The 26,855-nt window shown below is 35.1% G+C and overlaps 2 protein-coding genes across 2 annotated transcripts in view; both read right to left on the reverse strand.

Moving 5' to 3' along the window:
• LOC135079353 (bumetanide-sensitive sodium-(potassium)-chloride cotransporter) overlaps positions 1 to 15,181 on the reverse strand; it is a 39,028-nt gene extending 23,847 nt beyond the window's left edge. The window contains exons 1-3 of the mRNA XM_063973994.1: positions 14,950 to 15,181; positions 4,111 to 4,243; positions 2,571 to 2,868 (exon numbers count right to left, since the gene is read on the reverse strand). Coding sequence (XP_063830064.1) covers positions 2,571 to 2,868; positions 4,111 to 4,124 — 312 coding nt within the window. The 5' untranslated portion in view covers positions 4,125 to 4,243; positions 14,950 to 15,181. The remainder of the gene's footprint in view (positions 1 to 2,570; positions 2,869 to 4,110; positions 4,244 to 14,949) is intronic.
• Positions 15,182 to 23,531: 8,350 nt separating this feature from the next.
• LOC135079352 (small ribosomal subunit protein uS19) lies at positions 23,532 to 25,109 on the reverse strand. Its single transcript, XM_063973993.1, has 4 exons — positions 25,003 to 25,109; positions 24,761 to 24,846; positions 24,423 to 24,645; positions 23,532 to 23,730 (listed from the first exon to the last, which is right to left on the reverse strand). Exons 1-4 carry the CDS (start codon positions 25,009 to 25,011, stop codon positions 23,605 to 23,607), a joined length of 444 nt encoding a protein of 147 aa, XP_063830063.1. The 5' UTR covers positions 25,012 to 25,109; the 3' UTR covers positions 23,532 to 23,604.
• Positions 25,110 to 26,855: the final 1,746 nt, after the last annotated feature.

The raw sequence follows: 26,855 nt of genomic DNA on the forward strand, positions 1-26,855 counted from the left end.
AAAGTCAAAGTCAAAGTCAAAATTTCTTTATTTGTTTAGACCAATGATATTATATAAAACTAATATCATTGGTTTAGACTAATAAATAGTTCTTACAAATCGTCATTTTGCTCTTAAGGAGCCTCTACATGTCTCATAATCTTTTTACCCTAACAGCGCTTCGAGACCAACATTTGGCAAGTGATGAGAAGAAGCGCCGCAACAAACTCAGTCACCACTGTCTGCCGGTTAATATAAATAAATAGAAATAGTAGTAGTAGGTACATTCGATTCAGGAGCAGTTCACTGAATTTACCACGCATTCTTGTACGGTGTATCTTATAAGAATGGGTATACAAAATTGCGTGGTATATTAAACAAGGTAGTGACTAATATCTAGACTTACATATTAGATTCTAGTAGAAATGACTCGCATACATAAATTTGAATAACTTGGATTGACCAGTCTCCGAAAGCAGCGCCTGTTCACCTAAAATAACTTTAGGTACTTCATATTTTCTTAAAACATAGGTAGGTGGCACGCTAATAAATAGTTTGTAACGAAATAAAGGTTGTGACAAAATAAAGGTTAATTACAATAGTTACGAAGACAAAAACGGTTTTTAATTAGGTACAAGTAATTAAATTTTCATGAATAAAGATTCAGGCGTAGATACTTACGGTTACGACACTAAGGCGTAAGTATCTACGCCTGAAATCCGTCCATAGCTAATTGCTACAATTAAGAGTAGGTAGGTAGAGCATGTTCTGCATTTGATTCGGTTAAATAAAGGACGTTATGATTTAGAATAAGTACCTACCAAGTACCAACAGGCTTGTATGAAATTGGTCGATATCAAAGTCATCTTTGAATACAAATATTTTAGAAATATATCTATGGGCCTCATAAGAAGGCTCAAGGTCACCCAAAGGGCGATGGAGCGGGCTATGCTCGGAGTCTCCCTGCGTGATCGAATCAGAAATGAGGAGATCCGCAGGAGAACTAAAGTAACCGACATAGCTCGCAGAATTGCTAAAATCAAGTGGCAGTGGGCGGGGCACATAGCTCGTAGAGACGATGGCCGTTGGGGCAGGAAAGTTCTCGAGTGGCGACCACGGGCTGGAAGACGTAGCGTGGGCAGGCCTCCTACTAGGTGGACCGACGATCTGGTAAAGGTCGCGGGAAGAGCCTGGATGCGGGCAGCGCAGGACCGTTCATTGTGGAAAACCTTGGGGGAGGCCTTTGTCCAGCAGTGGACGTCATTTGGCTGAAACGAACGAACGATTTTAGAAATATCTATAACCATTCAGTCCGTTTTTCAATCGCATTTGCAGTGTTTGTTTGTTCGTTTGTTGAATGCAATTTAATAAAACCTATGTGCACAATACTTATTTGTAAACGTGACAAATAAATGAGGAGCAATATAATGCAATGAAAACACTTTAAGTGACCCGTGCAATGCTTGAGCAAATATTGCTCATATACAGCAATCAAGAATGTGATGTTTACAAGAGTTGTTTGTGTACAAGGCATATACATACCTACGAAGTATACAAACAAAAAACCTTTAGAAAAGGCGCGAAATAAACAAAACAATGTAAAGGGTCACAGGCAAGCGTTACGGAAACCAAAAGAATACCTAATTTTCCGATGTTTGACATTGGTGACCGCCCAGGAAAACTTTTTGCCTCTAGATTTGGGTCAAATCGCGGAATTGCGAAACAAAACACACTATAATTAGGTTTGTACTTATTCTGTGACAAAACAAACGAATCCAAATCGGTCCTTCGTAGCCTCTACGAAGCCGTAAAGGAAGACGCTCGTAAATGAAAATATTTCCGTACCACCAGTTGTACCTATAGTACACGTGCCACATTAAATAAGTACAATGCAATTGTTATGTCATAACTTAGTCAAGTGACAATAAAATATTTATATCATAAATAAATTATTAACCCTTTTTCCTGCAGTTTTCTCGCGGTTAGTTCTTACGGTACGGTACGGTATATCGCAATATCGCTATTAATGAGTTACTTACAATTATTATTGTTCATTGTTAAAATCAAAATAAAAAAATATTTATTCAGTTTAGACCACAAGTTAGGCACTTATGAACGTCAATAGAAAATAATAAAAAAAGAAAAGGTAGCCCTTAACTATACTTAATTAATAATTAATTAATAATCCTTGGTTCTTTTCGGATGAGACGTCTGTGAAATCACATAATATGCTAATTAGCATGTCACTCAAAAGATTGTCCGAACAATTATGTTATTTACATTTGCTAAAGACTTTATGATTGTCGTAAAACCTTGTATTCGATACGGTAATGTCTCAAATTAGGAACTACGGACACCGCCACTGAACTACTGAAGATCTCTAACGATACTTTAATTGTGGGTGACATACACTTTAAAGTTATTACCTATGTTTACATATTCAGAAATATGTTGCGGAAATGATTCTCAAAATTCTAGAGTTTTTTTCAGCGACTAATATCCCATCTCAATAAACGTACATAAAATACATGTTATTACCCTAGTCTACTGGGACAATATGTAGTTAAAAAGCAATAAAAAAATTACAATACCTCTTCAGTGATCAAGTGGTCTCCGTGCAGTTCTCCTAAACTTGGCCTTTTCAGCGCCCTCTTAGAGTTCCTATAGTTTTCCATCCTCGGCAGGGCCTCCCTGGTGAGTTGTGCCAGGGACCGCTTCCTCCTCCAGCCGGCATCGTGGAGCCATGTATCGGGGTGGGCGTTGGGAGCCACGACCGCCACTCCTCGCTCCGCCGTCTCCGCAGAGTTCCGCAGCGGCCGCGATATGATGCTGGCGCCCATGTGGATGCCATTCTTCTTGCTTTCTGGCTCCACTGTGGACACTGAGAATCTGAGGACAGGGATGTGCGTTAAAAAATGCTACCAACATAACGCTTTTTGACCGCTTCAATTAAATAAATATTATTTTGTTTTGCATAATTGACGGTTTCGGCTATGTATTGCTGCTGCATAATCGTATTACCAGTGCCATTTATGGCGTGGTAACTAAGTAGATGAGACAGAAAGCTTTAAAAAAGTATGTAGAGTATTTTGTCAACATTCGAGATAAAAAGAATGACTACATGTAGAGTTAACAGACACAGACTCCCAGGATCATCCAGACACAAACCAATTTATAAAATTACAACTAAAAATGGTTCCGGGAAACCTTACGATCACATTCTTCGCCCACACAGCATCAATGTGCCCACCCCAACAAAGGCTATATCATCATATACCTACGTTATAACACGTGCTAATCAAGTGACGTCACAGTTCACACATGTCACATATTATCATTAAAATGTAATTGTCAGCGGTTTATTAATTTATGATCATACTTTAAAATGAGTCAAGATGCAAACCAGTTTCGTTTGTAGGAACTTCTCATTCCGTTATTAAGTATTCGCTGCACTTGTAATAATAAAACCTAACAAACGACTTTAAGACTTTTTTAATTTTTTGCTACTAATCAATTTCAAACGGTATTCAATAATCATACTTTTATTTGATGTGATGTGAGTGAGTCTAGCGACTAGATAGGTAGTTATTTTGGTTTATTACAAATCTCGTAAATACATTCATCATCCCTAATTATTTGGGATATTATGTGCAATAAGGACAGCCAGTAACACTTGATACTGAAAAATGAAAATGGCGTATTATTAATTAATTACTAGTTAAAATATCTATCATACTTAATCTACATTTTAAAGCGTAGAGCCCAGATGTTTATGGTGAGCTTTCCTGTCGGACTGTTAAGTTATATTGATCTGAATGAATTTTACTCTCTCATACTTTTTTGACATAAGAAAAAACATTTTTCATTACCAATGATTTTACAATATGATTAAACACGGCTATCATTGTTTCGAAATAACATTGTTTGTCATGGTTTTTCATTCAATTTTGAACGAGTCAAATGTGTCTGTTTACTCGCATTATATTTTTTTGGTATGCTAAATAATAAACTAAGTTATGAGAACCCAAAAACTACAATGCGAGTAATTTAGTATTTTATTTAGTCGACGTCCATTATTTTCCAAGAGGAACAGTCAGTTAACAGTTGTATTTTAACTTGCAGGTAATTTACCTGTTCCCTTCCATTGCTGTGTCGGTGGACTACCGAGGACTGGTTCTGCAGGGGTCCAGCTCTCGACGTGTGATTGTAGAACGGTAATTTGCCGTGTGTGTGAGCAACCACATACTTTTCTTGAGTCAGGCGTCTGCAAAGATGAGGAAAATTGGTAAAGGTAAAATCCCAATTTAACTAGATAATCTAGGTCGACCTCATAAAGGTTGCAGGAAGGCTCTGGATGTAGGCTGCTACCAATTTGGGGAAGTCATTGGGGGAGGCCTATACTGGAGTGGACGTCCTGTGGTGGCTGAAATTTAATGATGATGATGATGAGAAAATCTACGATAGGCTACTTACTACTTTTTTTTTTTAAATTTAAATAAGTAAGTTAACGAAAAATAGTGGGTAGTATGTTTTTGTGTTTTAAAAATTATTCATATTACTCGTAGTGGTGACATTGACACAGTGAAAAGGAAGTAGTATGTAAATAAGTTGCTCTATTATTTCAGAGATAACCGTGTCCGCACGAGTGGCACCCGTGGCACCTGTTTTAGGTGTACACAAAAATTTCTTACTCGTGTAGTAACTAATATTATTTTAATGTTATAAAAAGTAAGATTGACACTTTAACGATTTGTTAGTTTTTAAGTACCTACTTAGAATTAAGAAGTAGAGCGACGTTAGGGTGCCGTATACGCAAGTATTAAAAAATAAAGAGGGATTCATAATGTTTTCTTTATAAAAAAATTACAATATATTTTTATAAATGGCGATATTAAATATTGAAGGAACCCTGTGTGCGAGTACGAGTCGCACTTGTATAGTTTGTATCTTTTTGATAGCGCAGTTTATTTCCATACCGGTTAGTATCAGCATAGCCAGCAAATATGTTGATTGAATGCTTCTTCGAAATCGAATACATATCAGCAGGAAGGATAAAAAACAAATAGGTAGGTTACACGGATGACGCACTGTAAAACACTGGTTTAAACTAACTGGGTGAAGGTAATACCAGTGGTAGGCAGTTATTTTATAACTTTTATTGCTCCATTGCATTTGCCGACAGCTATCGCCGATAATCTGGATTAGAGTGCACCGATAATAATCTCCAAGTCATATGATACAGTGTACAGTTTCCGATGCGTCGAGACTGAACAACACACTTGAGTTAATCTTATTTTAATCGGATCGAATGATAAGATTCTGTTTAGTGCTGTAATAACAACAATGGATTATGGACAGGTACGTGTCTTTATTTGCTATTTCTATTCAAATTGAATTTCCTCTACTGATGTTTGTATTTACTTATTGCCACTCAAATACAAGGACTTTCCCTAGAGATGAGAAATAGTCGTCTATGAATGCTTGAGGAAGTTACAGATTTTTCTTTGATTACATTAACATTGTTCGTTCAATATAGTAAGTTAGGTTTTGGTATTTAAGGAAAATAAATAATAAAATGTAATCCTTTTGAAAAACTGAAAACCTAATTTTAAACTCTATTACATCCCCATTATTATAAAAAGTTAAACTCCAGTCAATCGAATCGACAAGTCCAACATTAGGTACATTACAAGAGTTTTAGCTATTAGCAAAACTGAATAGAACTATTAAAAGTTGAAGAGATTAGAGCGCAACAATGTGAGTATCAATAATAATACTCTCAAAGCAAAAAAGCTCGCACGGCAAAGCTTTTTTGCGTACGAGCTTTGCGTTCGCGCGGCGACACGCAGAGGCTTTCGCGGCGGTGCGCGCCGGTTTGCGGTGGATACAGGCGGCTGGCAGCGGACTGCGCGGGAAACCCGCGGCTATAGGGCTGCCACGTTATGATTACTGTATTCATTTGCATACCAATGGATGAATCAATTTGTTGATCGATATGTCGCACTCCTACTTAATTCAAAAGTAACCAACCAACCTTAAACCAACGCATTATTGCCGATATTAGAAGAATAATGCGTTGATTGATCCCTATGTTTTGGCTTGTTACGGTCTTCAATTATATTACGTAGAATGATTCCTTAGACCCTCCACACAATAGGTATTTACATTATCATTAAGTCAAAAATATTTTTATGAATTTTACTTATTACCTAGGTGTCATGGATAAAAGTTTTCCTCTTTGTTATATTAACTAGTCAGATTGAATGAAATTCTGTATTTTGATTTGTGTCAGTTTACTAGATAGACTAGATAGGTAGGTACTGTATTGAAATCGAATGCATACAGTAGTTTATCGTTAAAATAAAATCTAAAAAAATGTTTCTATCATCAAGTTATAACTGAGATCTGATTATTAAATTATACTGAGAGACCTTGATACATTACCGTTATTTATTCATACATTCTACCTATTATTTTTTTAAGGATCAAATTAGCATATTATATACACGACTTCGTACACGTGGAAATCTGGGTTTTCCCCATGAACTACTTATTAATAGATGTCGAGTTATTTCAGGATAAAACTAGTTCCATAAACTTAACCTTGAACTTTTTGCGAAATTGAATCCAAACTCGTGTTGTAGGCCCATGTGCTAAGGTCATCATCAAGGTATCATAAACCTGATCTGCTTATTAGAGAAGGCATAATCAATCAATAGTAAAGCTAACGTGTATCTTACTACTTACTTATGTAAAAAAGTATCATAAACCTTTTATTTTCATGTTTTTCGTCCCCTTTTTTCGATCTTTAGCTTCGTTTATCACTTTCTGAATATTTTCGTTGTGGATCCAGAGAGGGTTTTTATTTTACCCCTAGACTTGTTAAGCTTAGAAGCTTAGAAAAAAGCAAGAAAAAAAAAGAAAAAAAAAGAAAAAAAAGAAAGAAAAAAGGTCGGTTAAAACCGACCTTTTTTCTTTGCGGCAAACGATGCAACCCTTATCAAATTTTAAGAGCGTTTATAACGAGTTTCGATGATGTAATCTTTAAACTCATTCACTAACTAACTACTATAGATATGTTAATTAACAGCTAAATAAAACAGCATGCTTAAATGAAACGTTAATGGGCTCTTTTAATTGAAAACATATCGCGCTAACACAAAAGTGTTGACAGGTAAGTAAACTTTTATTTCGTTTATTTTTTCATTCTCAATGTAACTTTCAGCTTACTAGGTAAGTACGACTACGTTATGAGAGAGCGAGTTTACTTACATTAACATTATTTCGATGGGTGCCTGGAATAAAGCCGCAATCGACAAAACACAATTTTACAGGAGAAGAGATTTAGTGAAATTTTTGAATAATAACTAAACTACGAGGCGTATCCAAATGGTTTGTATATCAAACGATGCGTTATTTTTTCTGGAGTATCATATAATGTGCATAAGGTTATAGTGCTTAGAATATACCTTAAAAAAGGTAGAAATACATATTGCCGCTTCATACATTGAAAGTCGGTTCCGTAAGAGTCCATTGTGGTTTTATTCCGGTAAAAAGTGCAAAAGTAATCATACAGCAATAGTGCATTGCAGCGTTGTGCGCTGATCTGAAGGATGTATGGCGAATACAGTAATAGCGGTTTGCTTGAATTTAATGATCGACTTGGAAAATGTACTGGTGAATGCTGTGTACATTATATGTTCATATGGTCCGTATCGAAATTAGTACAAAGTTGAATATCTTGAGTGTTTAGTTAATATCTTTATATAAATTAGTGGAATTCATTAGTACATAATGATAATATTATAATATTACACGCTTTTGCCCGCAGCTTTTTCGTAGTTTAGAAGTTATTAATAATTTTGTAACTTTTTTTCAATTTCATGACCTAGTAGGCTTTAAAAAAACTTATCTTTATTTCGGGTTGACTTATCTCAGATTTCTTTATTTTGACAATATCGCTAGTAATTGCAAATGTTTGAAAAAAATATTCACCTTCCTATCTTTGATGCAAGATTCAAAATTTTTGCTAGAAACATAAAAAAAATGCTTTTAGCAGAACATTCTCAAAATTTCAACTTAAATGTTTAAATAATAAAAAATGAGAACTTTCATAGGTCTAAAATAATTTTAAAAACTGCACAGTTTTCTGGACATTCATAATAATACAAAAAAAACATGAACTTAATAGGCCACTATTTTTGTAATCGCTCCACTAAAGTGGTAAGTCGCTAAATGTTTTTGACTTTCTTAAAGTGAATTAATATGGGCAATCTTCTAAGTTTACATTACGTAGAACAGATTTAGAGACAATAACTGAACAGAACATGTTTTTATTCTCAGCAAGGAAGCTTTTGCCCTTTATCACACCTGGTGGAAACTGTGATCAGGCTCAAGGTAGAAGGAAACTTCAACTACAGACAAACTATGGCTTCCTACCTCCAATGCCGAAACATATTGTTATTATAAATAAGCTTTAATGAACATAAACCAAATATCCCTCCTTCTTCTCTTCCTAAGTCCCCTTTATCTTCCTAAGTCTGTCGCCATAACAATAATGTTGACAGCATTACTGTGTTCCAGCAGTTGTCAGGTAGGACACAGCATTGCTTAATGTAAATCCAATCAACATAATTATTTTTATTGCATAGAAGAACACCATGAAGTATTATTACTTAAGAAAGTTTAAAGAAATTGTACAAGTAGGTAATGTTTATTGTGACTTGGTACACATAGTTTGTTTCAGGGAACAAAGCCGCAAAGGCCGTTACTTGTAGAAGTTTGAAATAAAACTTTTAACATTGAACATGCCACGATTATTCCCGTAAACAAATTTCCGGGAATAACGATTCAATATCCATAGTGCTTTTGGTAAATCAGCCAGTTTCAAAGATAAAATTCTGAAAAAAAATCACAAGGTGTATAGGGACCCCCAGATTACGAAAATCGCTTAATCGGAAAACTGCTGCTATGGCTATTGCGGCTTTATTCCAGGCACCCATCGATTTGTATTAACTAAATATATAAGAAAAGTCGTGAATTTTCCGGAAAGGCATTTCCATCGAAAACATCGTTTGAAATCAGTTACTTTCTACTATATGCCTTATATTATATTTCCTATTCCTATGGAATATCGTTTGCTTGGGTAGGTGGGTATTTTATTAATTTTAATCCCACTTAAGTAGGTATGTATCATAAAAACTGATTTTTGGGTCATAAGTGTATCCTCTTGATCAGTTTAGTTTAGGTTAATAGATGTAATGTAAAACAATATGAAGAATATCAATATCACCTCAACAATACATTAAGTTATCATCAACCCTAACCGCAAGGGGTTCCCTACGTTTTATCGAAAGTCGTTTCATCGAAGGTCGTTTCATCGAAGCCGTTTCATCGATTGGTCATAATCTCGAACGTACGAAATATCGAATGCCGTATCATCGAATGGTCACATTATCGAATAGTCGAATCATCGAATATCTTAGCGTCAAAAGGTTATGTATGTATTAAAGAGTTACCTACTTACTAATAAAAGTTAGTAACTCGCTGAACACTTGTTTAGACTTTAGAGTGACGTTTAATATGGAAATGTCACTTTAAACTACTATTCAACGAGTGTGTAACTTTTTAATAGTAAGGGAGTTAATCATGACATCGATATAAAAAATGTGTTTATAAAGTGAAAATAGCTATTAACTATAACACAAAAGCGTTCGGCCACCAGACCTGGATGTATGATGCACTCACGCCTTAGCCTTAGTGCCTTAGTACAAACTAAATAAAAAAAAAATACATCCATACGGCGAAATCCAACTTTGACGTTCTAAATTTAAATCACTTTACCGCCCTTTTACTATTTTGGTGGTTTGAAAACGCATTTTCTTGATACTTAACCACATGTCACTAAAAAAACTTGATAGTTGGATATTTTAAGTTAGGGAAAAAAAGCTGGGTTTAAACTAACTTAGGCTAACTTGTACCACCTAACTTTGACCGTATCTATGACGATACCTAACCGGTGTTTTATGTTAGAGTTTGACAGATTTTTGACGTTTGTCACAGTTAAAGTAAGATGGTGCAAGTCAGCCTGACGTCACCTTCCATGTTGCCATATTTGATACTTATTAAACAACCTTTCGACACTTACCCCGTTACTTATAAAACTTACACGCTCGTTGAACAGTGTTTTAAAGTGACGTTAAGTATCGAAATGACATTTTAAAACAGTGTTCAACAACTGTGTAACTTTTTATTAGTAAGGGGGTAAGACTCTAAGACATTCGATGATTCGACCATTCGATAATGTGACCATTCGATGATACGGCATTCGATATTTCGAACGTTCGAGATTATGACCAATCGATGAAACGGCTTCGATGAAACGACCTTCGATGAAACGACTTTCGATAAAACGTAGGGAACCCAACCGCAAGGCCCGATGACTCGATGACCGGTTGTCACGTGACGTCAAGTTATGTGCACGTTTAGACGCTGTACTTTGCATTGGCTCTCGGGCTAAAGCCCCTAATCATTTCCATTCGAAATTACCGTTATTAGTATTGATACAACTTTGTGTTAGAACGCATTTTTAATAATTTACTGGATTAAGTTATTGGAATAAATGCGTTATGGGACTTGTCAGTTAAATTACCGCGTTAGACGTAGTTGACTATTTTTTCGCATATTTCAAGTTGTACCTACGCAACTGGAAAAATCATTCATATTTTTTTTATAGTAGTAGGTACTTCTTACCAATACCGTAGTACGTAGTAGGTACCTACACTATTACATGGTAGTACTATGACGCTACATAGGTATCTTACATACAGTTTGCTCATCGGAATTACCTAACCTGCACCAAACAATGTTCCAACGCTGAACTTGAACCAGTCAGAACAACATTGTTTATTGTGGCAGTAAATAAAGGTATTATCCATCACTTACGACAACTGGCAAACTCGCACCTCTAAACGCTGGCAAAACAACGGTCTGTTTGTATTGACGAGCTGACAAAAACGCTACTGTTCTATGAAATAATACGCAATTTATCGGTCCACGTGTGTATTAAGTAGATTACAGCTACACCCACTAAGATTAGATGACCAGTCAGTATATAAATTTTATTGTAGCAATAAACAATAACTCTTGCAATTATTAATAATGTTACAACCCTAAAACCTACGGGCTGAATCTTTTATCAAAGCAAGGGCAAGTTTTATCTCTGAAGAATTATTATTATCGAGAATGAAATTATCATACCAGGTTTAAGGATTTAAATTTTGATTCATGTGAATATTATCTCTTTAAGAATGCAGAGATTTATGCGTGGGAGAAAAAGCAATAAATTATTTTGCCAAAGAAACATTACTCAGTTAAGTAAGTGGATATTCAGCTGGTGGAAATTGCGCTCGAATGTCACTGCCAAGAGCAGCATGGTGACCGACAAACTGGTATGGCAACTGAAGAAAAACGTGTTGCCTGGATCGTTCCTTAAAAGCAAACATGTAATATCGCGATCAAATGCTTAGTAAAAAGTATATTATGTTATGTAAGTAATAAATGGGTCATCCTTTTAGAGATCAAAAGTTAATGTTTAGCAGATGTGATAGTTTATATTACCTATCTTAGAATATGATTATCATCAGATTCTGATAGTTTATACAAGATCACAGGATTACCAACCTACAGGAACATCAAACCGTGAATTTGCCATCTGCGCAACATCATAATCTACGAGTATGTTCAAGAAACTCAATAACATACCAAATACAAGACAATAGTTGTCATACGTATCAAAGGATTAATCATCATTCCAGTAACAAATGATATCCTACAATACAGGTGGTGGTTCAAAAACGACCTTCCGGTGTATCAAATACATTAACAGCCTATTAGGCTATCACAAAGGCCATCTGCACAGCAATTTTATCATGTGACTGACTTACATTAAAAATGGGTTGAATTAATGTAACCTGCAATACAAAATTTTAATGGCATCATTTATTGTCATTCTCGTCTTGTCACCATGCACTGTTATTAGCAGCACAATTTCGTGTCACCCTGAAATTGCGATTATTTACTATGTTTTCATAGCGTAACGTGGTCCCACCCATCCCATTCATTTTACGAAATTTTCCTGAAAATCTTCTTACATTTCATAAGTCGGTGTGATAGACATGTGAGTAACATTAGTAAGATTCCGTTCTATGTAAAAGTTCATCAGCCTACACGGACTGCCTTGCTTAGGTAGTAGGATAAGTAGCTATGTAGGAAGAAGTCTTATAGGACCACACGCTTTACACGCGCTTTTTCCATTCAAGCGACAAAACTTGTAAAGTATTAATTTTACTCTTTTGGTCAAGAATGTCAGTGGCTGAATTTAGAAGAATAAAATATCAGGATTTTCCTAATTGTTGCTTAATGAATACCCATTTGTTATCATTTCGTTCTTTCCTAACCCACGGTAAACTACCGCACATAAAAATCAACTCAGGTTTTTAAATTGATCAAGGTTGTTGGAGGTGTCCTGTCCAGGCTGTCACAGCCGGGGTGCGCCCGCGGGTAATCAAGTAAGTGCCACGTGGTGGTACACACGTAATACTTAGTCAATAACAATACGTGTAGGGACAGCAGGACAGCACAACAAGCTAGATACTGTGGCATCTCATGGAGATGTAATAGGAACTATTTTACAAAAAGTGAATGATCTAATGTCATTAGTCATCTTAATATTTAATGGATCATGCAGATAGTATGTTAGGTATGTACCTAGCCGAAAAAGAAAAAAGTCCTAAATAACAATTCCATTAAAAGTCTTCCTGCAACTTCACCAGTTGTTCTGTCTTTTGGCAACTACTAGTTGATTATTAGGTCACCTACTACCTAATCAACAATTTACCCTGAGTGTCTGATCGTTGTTTATAAAGCTTTACTTAAACACCTAATATATCACCTATGGCGTGCAGGTTGATGTATTGTGGTTTTCCTGGATATTGGATGATCTGCAACGATTAAATTACGCATGTTATATGCATCCGATACATATACCACATCCTAATCCAGTAAGAACAGTTCTTTCATAAACCATAAGTTAAAATTACAGAATCTTATTTCAGACCTAGACAGGAAGATTTTTTCAGACTCCATTTTTTTCAGTAGGTCCTTATAACTAGTAACTGCAATTCTTTAATGCACTGCACTACCAACTTTATTTTACTTTGTAGTACCAACTCAGTCAATCGATTTTTTCTTTCAAGTTAAAACCATGTTTAGTTTTGTGCCAATGTTTTATCGGTCACTTTGAACGATACGAGTTAGATTGCTTCTCTCGCCCGCTCGTAGTAGAATAAACTTTGATGATGATTTCAAAGATAAATGGCTAAGTAGGTAGGTATTTTAGTTTCGGAAAATTTCTCAGTGTTCGTTAAACTTAAAAGGAACATAGGAACAGAAATACTAGCAGACTAGGTAGGTACTTCATACTTATTCTCATTTCTTTCTTTATTATCTCGCTAGTTTGTGGCATTGAATGGCAAACAAATAGCACGGCCACGTGTTGGTATTCGGCAATGCGTGAGTAAGCGGGATGTACTCCTTTATAGTGAATCACTGTTCTGAAATACAGGAAATTCTGAGTTATTTGCCTCAACTTTATTTACTGCCGATATCCCAAAATACGAGCACGTCCGTAATGTTTATAATATGAAATACTTTTAAACGCCAAAAGTAAATTTAACCACGGCTATCATTCATAAAACAACCTTGATTTAACGCAGACAGACTTCATTTTGCATATCTTCTATGAATCTTAACACAAACAGGAGTTACTTAGGTAAAGAAATAAAGTCTATAGTTGTTTAATGTTTTTATTTTTTATCAGCGGAAAATAACATTTTGTAGCACTTTCGTACCCAGTTATTGCTGCTTAAAGAAACTCAAATCCAACGTAAATTCAAAATACTAATGAATTTCTACTTCTTCTTAACTATTGTTCTACTAATTTATGTGACCAGCTCATACCTTACTTTTGTTAATTATTTAACACAAATTAAAATCCTATCTTGTCTGTCACTATCTTCAGGCATGGTAACTAAGTGACAACGTAAATTGCACTTAATAATCCATAATAATAACAATCTTACGGTAATAATGGTGTAAATCCATGTTGTTTCATTAAATAAATCGCAACTAAACTTGCCTAGCTCTGTATTATTATTCAAGTTAAATTCAAAGACGTATCTAATTCATAATTTCAACTGCACTTCATACATATAGGTACATTTTCTTAACAATACTTAGCTTAGGTATACGAGTTTAACAAATAGTGCACTGAAAAAAATACTACTACTCGTACTACTTATTATCAAATTCTTTACCGTAAATTAAAGGTCAAGATTCACTAATTTAAGACAAAACATAAAAACTAAAATCTTTTCTTAAAAAGTAACTTTCTAATTAACTGCGAATATATTTTTAATAATAATTTACAGATACGTAATTATCTAAACATTTGTTAGGTAGGTACTTATAAATATCAAAAAAACATTGTTTAAAAACTAATCTCTCGCAGATTAGTTTTTAAACAATGTTTTTTTATAAACTGATCGCAATAATTCAGCTTTCATTTTCAGAGCTTTCAGTGGGTCCTAAGTCTATCTTACCTACTATATTTGTTATATCGGATGTCTGTTTAAATATGTTAATGTTATTTATTTAGTTATTTCAATATTTTGTATTTTTTTTGATTCCTTAGTAACACCTATAAGATGCCATGATATCTTCCAGCAAGCAAGCAACTTACTGAGAAGATAAACAAAAATAAAACAATAAAATTATGATGAGGCAATTAAGGTAAATCCATACAAACTATTTAACTGTCGACTAAACTAAGTCAACAAACAGCTGCCATCCTCGCAGATAAAGAACAGTTCTTAAAGTAAAAAAAGTACGGTTGCTTATCTTTTTACTCACCTCGTTAAGCAGGTTTTTATAACACAATAAACATTGCTTCCTCACAAAAAAGTGTTTATGTTCACTTCACAGTTACAACACATAAAAATAAATAATTTAAATTCACTTTAGAGACACTTTTAAGTGAAAGTTCATTGATGTTCACGGGAATGTTAGACTGGTTGCGGAGGTAGTCGTGTGCGAAAACCGCTACAATTCGCGAGGAGTGTCGCGGCGTGCGTCCGAGCGCGCGATCCGTCGCCCATAGCCGGGGAAGCCTCCGCTGCTCTTTATAAATAGGTATAACAAGCGCCCTTACTCACTCACTACCATGGAATAAGTTTTAATTACACCAATTTCATTCTAGTTATGACAAGATTGCTGCCAGTTCCAGTCCGTCTGGCCATGCTTCAGGCGCCGAAACTGAAATCTAATGTTTAGTTTGAAGAACGTTTATTTTTAGTTGATCCTGTTATTTACTTTGGAACAAATCTACTGTATCTCATCTAGTATTTCATCCGATACAAACACCCAACAACTTTGATAACTAGTCGATCGTGTGAGTGAACATGGCAGCATAATTTTATTTAGAAATATCTTTAGGTTTAGGGTCTCACTAATAAACCTTACAACTTTTCCCTATAATTCCCTAAACCCAGACTGAAATTGTACTTAGTATGGCGATTAGATAACAAAGGCATACATACTTAAATTAATAGATTAAATATACTCGTATACATTAGGTACTCCTGCGCAGTAGCAGAGCAGCTTGCAGTTCTTTGTATCCTGTTGCTTGACCCTCCACGGAATTCGAACCCGCGACTATGGAAACTGCACTTACGAAGATTAACTGGTCCTACATTTTTTTCACTTGATTCATTTAATTAACAAATAAGTAACCGATTGTAGAAATAAATAAGTTATTTACTTACCTACCTACATATTGTTATTAACGTTGCATCGTAGTATGACTTACTATCATGTTTCAAGAACGTGCTAGTAATTCAAATGGGCATGCTAACGTTTAAATAGAATCAAAAGTTTTGTCATTTGTTTTATCTTTTTATTATTTTTTGAATAGGTAAAGTAAATCTTTCATTTTTTTATGCATCCATTTTTTACCAGCTACATTGCCTAGTGGTTCGAGCAACTACCTATTATTCCAGAGGTCGGTTCGACGAAACAATTAATTTTGTGTGTATGAACATCGCAACATGCAACCGAGACCAACAATTATTTTATTACTAGGTACACAGAAATCTTTTAAAATGCATAGTTTTCGTAGTCTCGTAGCACATGGTAGCACTCTACGCAAATTTTTACGTGCTACGATCTAGGAAAACCGGGAAAATCACGGTGAATTTTACTTTCAATTTGATCAAGGAAAGATGTTGAAGATATCTAATACGTACGAGACTCCAACGTAGTAGATAAATACAGTTTAAATTAAAATTCAAATTGCTAAGAAAATTGTATCAATCTTATGCTCAGTTTTAAGTTTTCATTTCAAGTGTGATTTTATTCTGAAACTACATTCTGTATTTTTGTGTCATCAAACAACGTTATCCGAAGTTTGAAGCCAACGGCGTTTGGGAGTAGCTTGGTAGTGAACCGCGCTACGAAAGCTAGCGGTTGGGGGTTTGAGGCGCAAACCTTACAACAAGTTACAACCCGTTGTTATAATATTAGTTCCATATTTATTTTCAATGTTATTATCTGAATAGTCACCATTGTGTAGCTACTGTTTCGAATAGGATTAAAATTGAAACGATTTTAATATTGCAATATTTTTTTCCAATTACTAGATCCTCGTAGTCGTAGACTTTTAGGTGCGTATGGTATCATAATGTACTAAACTCGTCCTAGAGGTTTTAGGTAACAACAAAGTCATTTAATAAATTATTCATCTAGCTCATTTAATAAGAATAATTGATGTCAAATGATCGCACAATGCCAATAAACAGAGCAGAATTAATTAAGACTTATGAACGACTTTTAAATTAGTTGCAAGATCATTTCACTCGCATGCCTTTATGGTGAAGTCAATGATCCAGTCCAACTGCTGGTAACTGGAAATTAATTAATTATCAACAGTTTTGTTACAGCTATTAAAATGTAACAAGAGTAAATTAACACTCAATTATCAATGGTGTACCTACCTAACTAAAAAGTTCTTTTCCAAGTTTTCTCGTGAGTTTCCTATTATTTACTTGCATTTAACATTATTTAATAAATTTTGTTCGTATTTAAAATCCATCAAGCATGTAATAGCTGTAAAAATAATAAAATCAATCACCAAAATTGTTTAAGGACTTGTAAAATTTACTTTAAGGTACCTACGAATACTCGTATTACAAACTTCCTAGAAACCCTAATCTAGGTTCATAATAACGAATCAATTAGCGTTCATGATTACAACATTCCACATTGACATTAGCATGACGAAATCGGTCCTCCAAAACGTATTACTTACTTAACTATACATAAGTAATTGTTAAGTCCATGTAGGGTTGGAGGTGTCAAGACAAAAAAGGGTTCGGCAAACAGAAGTTTCGAGACATTGCGTTATGAACATTATTGGCAGTAGGCACGAGATGCAGGCGGTCGCAACCGACACGAACTGGATTCAGATGATGACCGCTGAGGCATGATGTGCCGAGCTGACGGGTAATGCACTTCTATTAACCCCAGCGGACATGTTAACTACTTTGGTAGGACTCTGTTTGGGCAGGGTAAATTTACCCGGCCTAGTTCGATTACAACCTCGCCTTAGTACCATTTACCCCTGGTTCCGCCCTCATATTAAACGGTGCATAATGTAACGGAACAGGATCGGAATGAGGCCCTGAAGCACTTTGCGAGTGAAAGAAGGTAAATTGTTTATTTTTCCCTCATTTGTGTAGGTAAACACAACGATGTAACTGCAATGTTTATCTTTGGAATGGTAAGTTTACATAATCTAATATTAAAATCACATTTCGATCGATTCACATGGCGATGAGCACAGTAAGTCAAAGCTACGGAAAATTGAGAATACGTTAAACATAGATAATTTTTATTTTAATACACAACAGACGTAAGGAAGCTACATTTTATTTATTTATTTATTTAAACTTTAATGCCAAAATAAATTTGTACATAAGTAAGGCGAACTTAATGCACTAACTAAAGCATTCTCGACCAGTTTACCTTTGGGTTGAGCAGAAAAGAAAGGACATTGTCAGAAACCGCCTAAAAACTGCCCAAAAACATTAACCCATCATAATTATTTTCTATTTTTTTTAATACATTAAGCACCCTTTCATTCTAATGGACACTTAAGCATTGAAAAATTAAATAAATAAGTCTTTTAACGTTTATTCTATAATACTATTACAACTTCCGGACGTTTTGGTGCGTGGCATGGTCTAAAACCTATCAAGTTCCATAATTTTTGCCGATAAAATCTGTACGAGGCATTACCGTACTTTATTGCTGGGAGTCCATGTATAGTGATGTTCCTGCGGCCATCATAGACAATAAAATATCGATTTTGAAAATAAAATAAATCGATTAAACTGCTTTGAAGACTAGATTTGCGTTAAAAGCTAAAAAGATATTGACACTATTACAAGAAGCTATCTAAAGTGTCCAACTGGTCGAAGGTCGTAAATAAAATAAAAATAATTAGGACCATAAACTGATATTCATGGTATCATAACTGTAAAAGTGTCAGAATCCGATGTTGAATCCAATGCCAGTTGAAGTGTGAGAAACATATATCAACCTAGTATAGTTGCCAGTCTCTCATAATCTATGCCAATGAGGGTTTTCGCGATTGAAAAATCCGCCAGATGGCAATACGTAGACGTGAGGTCCAAATGCTGCATGATTGGTTATTTTTGACATGACATTGACAGATATCCACCAATCATGCAGCAATTGGACCTCGCGTCTACGTATTGCCATCTCGCGGATTTTTCAATCGCGAAAACCCTCATTCATAGCACATGTATAATAATAGACCAAATGAACTTTTATAGATTGTGAAAGAGAAGATAAAGATTTTATTATTTTATTAAAATCTTGCCACGAGGTAGTTTTTCAGTAGAAACCAGGATTGGATAATCGCTACAGGCAAGTATCAGAACATTTTATAAATTTTTTTAAATGATTATATCCTTGTGAATCGTTTTAATAAATTGTCATTTTACTTTTTCAATTAAAACTTTTTCAATCCCTAGTCTTGTCAAACTGTCATAATGTCAACAAATTATAAATGTCACGTCAGTTGACTCAATTTCAGTCTTCTGCATTGAAGTAATATTAGTACATTATAACTCAATGGTCTTCTGTGCGTTTATTGTATTTTTATTTCAATGAAATAGTGCTAAAGGGTTAGTACTAAAAGTGAAAGCCTTTTTTCAGAAAGAAAACCAATGTGGTGCCCTTATTATTCATACTGTTTGAAAGTTACAAGTCAGTGATACAGAGTTGCCGACATTATAACTCCGTAGTGATACCATACCAAAGAAGAAGTTTTCCTAAACACTGGTGTTATTTTTATATGTGATCAAATAAAAAGGATTAATTCTACTGCTCAAATGGAATAACTTATCCCAAGAGACCGAATATAAAAAAAAACCTCTCCATAGAAATTATCACCATCACGAGGATGTGAATTTTTTTGAGAATTTGATATTGGTCCTGTAAGAAAAGTAGTTGTATTTCAGTAGTAGAATCAACCCTTCTTGTTTCATCAGCAAGAGTAACTATAAAAACGCCCTGTAGGTAGGTATTATTAAGCTGAAGAGTTTGTTTAGTGTCAAAGACTGTCACACAGTGTAACTTAAATTGGCATATTATGATAATGAACATAAAAACTTAAATAAATATTTATGTTAATATTTTTTCTCTTTATTTATTTTCCCAAAGCTTCACAGTGACAGCTGAAACAGCAATACTGTTGTAAAACTAAACTTGGAACAAACTGTTACAAATATTTTACAAATTAAAATAAAACCGCATGTTGCTTTACTTTCTCGTATAGGTAATAAATGTAATTAATGGCTAGATTATTAATGTTACTTTGTTACCCTCAATAGTGAGGAGATCTTATAAAATGGTAACCCTGATTTTCATTGTCATTCAAGTGCTCTTTCTTCGCATAGGCTTCTGTGATTTGGCCAAGGGCCACACACATTGCGATAACATTATGCGACATTGATTTGACAGCAGCGGAGTGAAGTCTTACGACTATGCAAAATGATACCCTGTAATCGTAGCGCATATAGACATAGACGGGGCGGGGCACATAGCTCGTAGAGCTGATGGCCGCTGGGGCAGGAAAGTTCTTGAGTGGCGACCACGAGCCGAAAGACGTAGCGTGGGCAGGCCTCCCACTAGGTGGACCGACGATCTGGTGAAGGTCGCGGGAGGTGCCTGTATGCGAGCGGTGCAGGATCGGTCTTCGTGGAAATCCTTGGGGGAGGCCTTTGTCCAGCAGTGGACGTCTTTTCGGCTGAAACGAACGAACGAACGATACGTATTACCACTATTTACCAGACATTACTATTTATTGCATACTCGCCGGATTACACGTAGGAGCACGCGCGTTACAGCTTCGGCCTTGCATTATTATAAGATCTTGTTCCGCCCTTTTATGAACTTCCTCCGTGAGGATATCCCCGCCGAATTCTATGATGAACCTATCAAAAGTCATATTCTGCAATGTCAACCCACCACAAGGTGGACCGACGACCTGATAAAGGTAGCGGGAAGGCGCTGGATGCAGGCCGCTACCAACCGTACGATGTGGAAGTCATTGGGGGAAGCCTATGTTCAGTAGTGGACGTCCTGTGGCTGAAATGATGATGATGATGATGAAATGAATGAAAATGACAAATCTTCGAACGTGTATAATACAGTGCCAAAGTAATCATATAATTTTGGCACCTTAATAACTATTGCCGTTTTTGTTGTAAAGATCATGCAGCGCTACTTGCGGACATTATTGGAAAGAAAACTATGTGGGCTCTAGATCTGAAGCCGCTTTAACGAACACGAAGTGCTCATACAATGCGGCGTATTTTCTTCCAGTCTTTAGTCAGGACTTTAGTCGAATTAAAACCCCGGTTGAACGTGATATAGCCGCACTAGAATACGATGCTTTTTTGCATAATCGCAAGACTTCGTTCCGGTGTCGACCGAATGTTATCATGATGTATGTGGCCCAGGGGTTACCGTAGCCGCTAAGGTTTGAAACTTCTTGCTTAAAATATTGTAGTCTGTGGCATAGACTACGACGGTAGTCATGGAGATAGGAGTTTGTTATCTCGTGTCAGATGTAAATGGTGAAAAGAAAACTCATGATTCGTGTTATTTTTATGCAATATGTAGGTATTTTATAACAGTAGAACCCCGAGTGATCTCCAAAACCCATTCTATTATTATATACGATTCGGCTTCGTTATCTATAATACAATAGAAGTTTATTTCATGTGTCAGATGACAAGGGTGGAAACAACCTACGATTCATGTTGTTTATTTACGTGCAATATGTGGGCATATTATAAAAGTGGAATGCCGAGTTGTATTTCTAAAACTTGTTCTATTATTTTATACTATTTGGCTGCGACTCGGCGTGACGACAATACAAAACATTTTTCGCGAATCGGTGTTCATACATTCACACAATACATTAGACGCCATGTTGTCATAAACGACATATTATAAAATCGCTGTGATTTAATATTCTTAATCATTAATTTTATGGCAAGTGTCCATCAGGAATCATTGTTCTTACACACAGAATCGTATTATTTCGCTTTCGGGTAGTAATATGTCAAAATTGTTGGTTCTTAGGCGAACAATGTATGGAGAACGAACATTGTCCTTTGTTTGGCGGTACTTCTAGTGCAAAGAGAAACAAAAACAAATATGCTACATACATACATAAATAATATATAAAATCCTACCATTAATCCTACTTATATTATAAAGGTGAAAGTTTGTGTGGATGTTTGTTACTCTTTCACGCAAAAACTACTGAACGGATTTGGTTGAAACTTTATAGCATTATTATTTAAATTGTAACCCAGATTAACATATAGGCTTTAATTTATGCGAATCTGTGGCACTAAATTTCACGTGGGTGAAGCCGCGGATAAAAGCTAACTAGTATACAATAAATAAATACATACATAAAATAGATGATTGAGTTAAACTGAAATTACAATAATTCATGAAGATCGTTTGGAGGAAGTTGTTATGGACAGATTTTTTTAAATAAAACTTACTAGACGCTTGCCTGGTCTCTTCAGGTAGAGAGTTCCAGAGCCTTATGGCCTGGAGACGGAAGGAGTTGGAGAGAAAACCAGTTCGGTGACGAGGGGTGGAAAAAACGGACTTGTTAGAGGAGCGGAGCTAACGTGAGTGCTTAGAGCTGAGAAGGTTAAACTGAGACTTAAGATATGAAGAAGAGTTGGGATCATTTAGAATTGAAAAAAGGGTAGAGAGAATTCTGACTTTGCGTCGAAGTGGGAGAGGCAGCCATTGAACTTGGGAACGGCATTTTTGTGTTATTGTCACAAGAAATAATAGATACCTACAAGATTGTCATCATAGGTACCGCATTTGTAAATCTTTCTTGCATATAAAGATTTTATTATTATTATTTCTTTCCATTGGCGTCTCTCAGCACATAAGACATATGCATACATCATGGCCATGAGCCCCTGAATTTCAGTCGACACACTAAGGTCTGAAACTCTAAACTGATACCCGAAGTGAGTAGGTATGCTGATTTTATCAAGTAAGTGCATTCGTCAATTTTCTGTATGGGGTGTCGCCACCTTGATATAAATATTAGGTCAACCTGACCTGTTCTGTTCCTAGCTTTAAAAAAAAACCAACCGAATGGCGAACCTCCTCCTTTTTTGAGTCTGTTAAAAATATAGAGCAGTGGCACTGTACTTATTGAATGGTCCCAAGTTAATGTTATGTGCTCCATGATTTAAACTCCACATCACATTTTCTCAAGCATTCTCAGAGAAACTTCCAAATTCTACACCAAATTCTGTAGAAATAAAAGGAGCAAAGCTGCGAGTAAATTGTTGCTATGATACTTTTTAGGCGCAAACTATTCGTGACTACAATATCTCTTTTTAATTTACTGTGAAACGGCTCCAAATACATTGATATCATAAATAAAATATAGGTCTATCAATAACACTCTAAGATAGAATAAAAAGTATCTTCCTATTATCCGTGTAGGGATACACATACATAATATTATTATCTTTCCTTTTACGTATTCCAAACTATCCTCTGGGTAAGTTGTCTGGAAGAGATCTCTTTTATAGTGATATAAAAGACCGCGTAAATTGTGCAATATTATTATAAAGGCGAAAGCTTGTGTTTGTTACTACTTCACGCAAAAACTGCTGAACGGATTCTGATAAAACTTAACAGTATTATTGTTTATATCTCAAGAGTAAAATATAGGCTATAATTTAAAAGGATCTGTGACAAACTAAATATCATGCGGGTGAAACCGCGGGCAAAAACTAGTAAAAGCATGAAATTGATCCCTATTTTGGAATTTTAAGAAATCAAACAAAATATGGTTACACAAGATACTTTATTGTAAGCCTGTGTACATTTTCATTAAACTTAGCCTAGAGAATGTGTCACAGTCTACTTCAGTGGGATGAACCTGGAGCTGTGGGTGGCACCGATACCGGGCCGACCGTGCTTGACGGGCTTGTACGTGACTGAGAACTCTCCCAAGTAATGACCGATCATCTCAGGCTTGATTTCAACCTGGAAGGAGAAATACATACATTTTTAATATTATGTTTACAAGTCATTATTCTGCATTTGATCTAGAAACAATTTATTAAATAATATTAGTTTACGCAGATATTAATCTACAAAATCAACATCTATAAAACTACCACCATCACATTTGTTTTTAATTTTAAAAATTTCTAAACATAATTAAATAATGTCAGGTAATTTGCCTAGGGGGCAGCAATTTTGAAAGTGTTATTTGAGTAATTTTGCATATTTATAATCAATTAAAAAAAATATTTTTATAAGGTTAGAGATTTTTGACAAAGGCATCACAGATCATGAACTTATGGCATTGACTAAAAACTAGTAATCAATTAATTTAAGTTGTAAAAACAATTCTAGTAACACATTCACATAAAATTCCTCTATAGCACAATAATTTTATCTAGTTTACATCTCAAATTCTATAAATTCATGAAAATCTTTGCAAACCATGAATGAACAGATGGTATTTAAAATGGTAATAAAAATGGCATGATGTTTTGAGTAATCCACATTAAGCTTATCTTTGAAATATTATTAATTGAAATGTCATTCATATCTTTTTAACATTTTAATACAATAAGTCTTTGTGTTCATTCATGGTAAATTGCAATAATAAAGAATGTAGAGTCAGTCACATAGGTTGAATGTATTTAGAAGGTGAACTAGGTATTTACCTGGTTGAAAGTTTTCCCGTTGTAGATACCGACAATGGAGCCAACCATTTCTGGGACAATGATCATGTTGCGCAGGTGGGTCTTGACGATCTCGGGCTTCTCATTTGGGGGAGCCTCCTTCTTCGCGCGGCGCAGCTTCTTCACGAGAGCCATTGGCTTGCGTTTCAAACCGCGCGCGAACCGCCGGCGGGCGCGAGCGTGCATCAACTCCATGAGTTGTTCACTGGAAGTACACCATGAAGTAAATTAAACCGAACAATATAACCTAGCTTGGTCAATCATAACCTTAAAAGATACTTCGAAATGTCCAAAACACAAAAGATACGTTCAGCACTTACTTGGGCATATCCAGAAGCTGATCAAGATCAACTCCTCGGAAGGTAAACTTCCTGAAGGTACGCTTCTTCTTGAGAGTTTCCTCGACCTGCAAAACGTAAACATTGCACGTCACTTATCACGAAATAACACCACGAAAAGATCATGAAATTTAACTAAAACGATTCACTGGTCTTGAATATTTATTTCACTGAAAGATTATTCCCGTAAATAACGATAGAAAACCCGAAAATATTTTACAAACCTCTGCCATGTTTCCGATTTGTTTGACAGATCCGACAAAAAGAAAGATGGTTCACTCAAAGTGAAAATGACAATTCACTTGTCAAATTAGTGATGAGACTAAATCAAGCAGTTAATTGAAACATTCAATATAAAATAAAATTGCTACAAAGAGCAAATATAAAACTGGAGTTTCCAACGCATTACAATATTACTATAGGTGTACCAGAATCTCATGGCAAACAAAAATATTGGAAAAGTGTGTTTTTCATATGGCAATTGTCTATGGTTTAATTGTCACCTGTCAAAGAAAATTATGAAATCTGTCAGTCGCTGCAAAAATTTTGTAATCTCTTCTTGACTATTTGTTATTTTTGTGAAAAAGTCGAAAAAGCTCAAGTAAGTCATATTGTTTTCAATGTGAATTGTAAAATAAGGCATAATTCAAAGTCAATCTTTGATTCTAAACGCGCCGTCGAGTTGACAGTGAGTTGGACTGAAATATTTGATACATTTAGCTTATTACCCAACTGCGTCAGAAGGAGGGTTATGTTTTTTTATTCTTACTTAATAGCTGCTTTATCGATGTTTTCAGGTATATCTCACAAATTGGTGCAGAGGAATGGTCAAAATGTTATGACCATGTAAAGAAAATTGAAAAAGATTTCATCAAGCAAGATTGAATAATGGAGAAGTTTCCAATTTTTTTCTTTTAAATAAACTTGAAATAAATATAAGTAAAACTAATAATAATTGTGAAAGAATCATGAAAATATCTCTAGAAATAAATAAGTTACAGGGCCCTAAAGTTGCGCATAACTATTCACGCCGTTTTGATCGGTGTATTCACGCACGACAGTCATTCGGGGTACAAACAGTAAATGACCCCTGATCCAGTGCTGTTGACAGATCCATATTTTTTTAAATCTATTTCTATTTTTTTAAGTCACTCAAGATTCTTTCTTAGTAAAATTTTGTAACCTTTTTTTAAATATCCCAGACCTGAGGTGGAATTGTGTAAAGCAATCGTTATCATTTGACAGTTCATATCGTACGATTATTCTGTCAAACGCTTTGTTTAACTGACTTTATCGTACGTTATGAACTGTCAAATGATTACGATTGCTTTACACAATTCCACCTCTGGCCATTTATACAAAAAGAACGGCACCGCCTGTTCCAATTCCACGCTAAAATAAGTATGTAGGTAATTTAAATAATTAATTTCCCAGACATTTCTAGATCGATTTTAAAAAAAACTTCACCGTCTTTTTAGTTTTGGTATATATTTTAATCCCATTCAGAGAAATATAGTTTTTTTTAACATCAGGAAACTTCTCCATTGAAATGTTGGAAGAACAATTTATTTACAACACCTCTTTATCTTGATCATCTATTGAAGAACAAGAAATGCAAGTGGAGTTCTTAGAATCGTTTTCTAGTTCTGAATAAAGTGATAAGTTAAAAGTATGGTGCATAATAAAATTGGTTACTTTAAGTAATATACGATTTATTTATAACAACATTCTTCATACTCATACCTACCTAAAATGTATATTCGTACTTCATGTTCATTATTATTAAAGTCATAAAAGTAAAAAATTAAATAGTATCAAGATCGTTTATTCCAATTTCCTTAGTATTGCTCTCAACAAAGTTTATTTTCCCTATTTGCCATGAGATTCTGGTACACCTATAACGAGCGCATCCGAAGTAAAAAAAAATAATAATCGCCCCCCTGCTTCATGCAACATTTTGAAATAAGTTTTAAAATATTTTTGTGAAACGCTTGGGAAGTCGTAATTTGCAATTTCCCAGACTGACCATAAGCAAAATAAGAAGAGTTAATTTAATGTAGGCAGGATGTTCCAACAA

This window comes from Ostrinia nubilalis, chromosome 16 (genome assembly GCF_963855985.1).
Source record: "Ostrinia nubilalis chromosome 16, ilOstNubi1.1, whole genome shotgun sequence".
NCBI lineage: Eukaryota > Metazoa > Arthropoda > Insecta > Lepidoptera > Crambidae > Ostrinia > Ostrinia nubilalis.

Bases quoted from the DNA above. Each gene is read 5' to 3' on its own strand.
- LOC135079352 (XM_063973993.1), bottom strand. The intron at 24,646-24,760 runs GTAAGTGCTGAA...GTGTACTTCCAG, and splicing joins CAGCTTCTGGATATGCCCAA to TGAACAACTCATGGAGTTGA. The intron at 23,731-24,422 runs GTAAATACCTAG...TTCTCCTTCCAG, and splicing joins ACGGGAAAACTTTCAACCAG to GTTGAAATCAAGCCTGAGAT.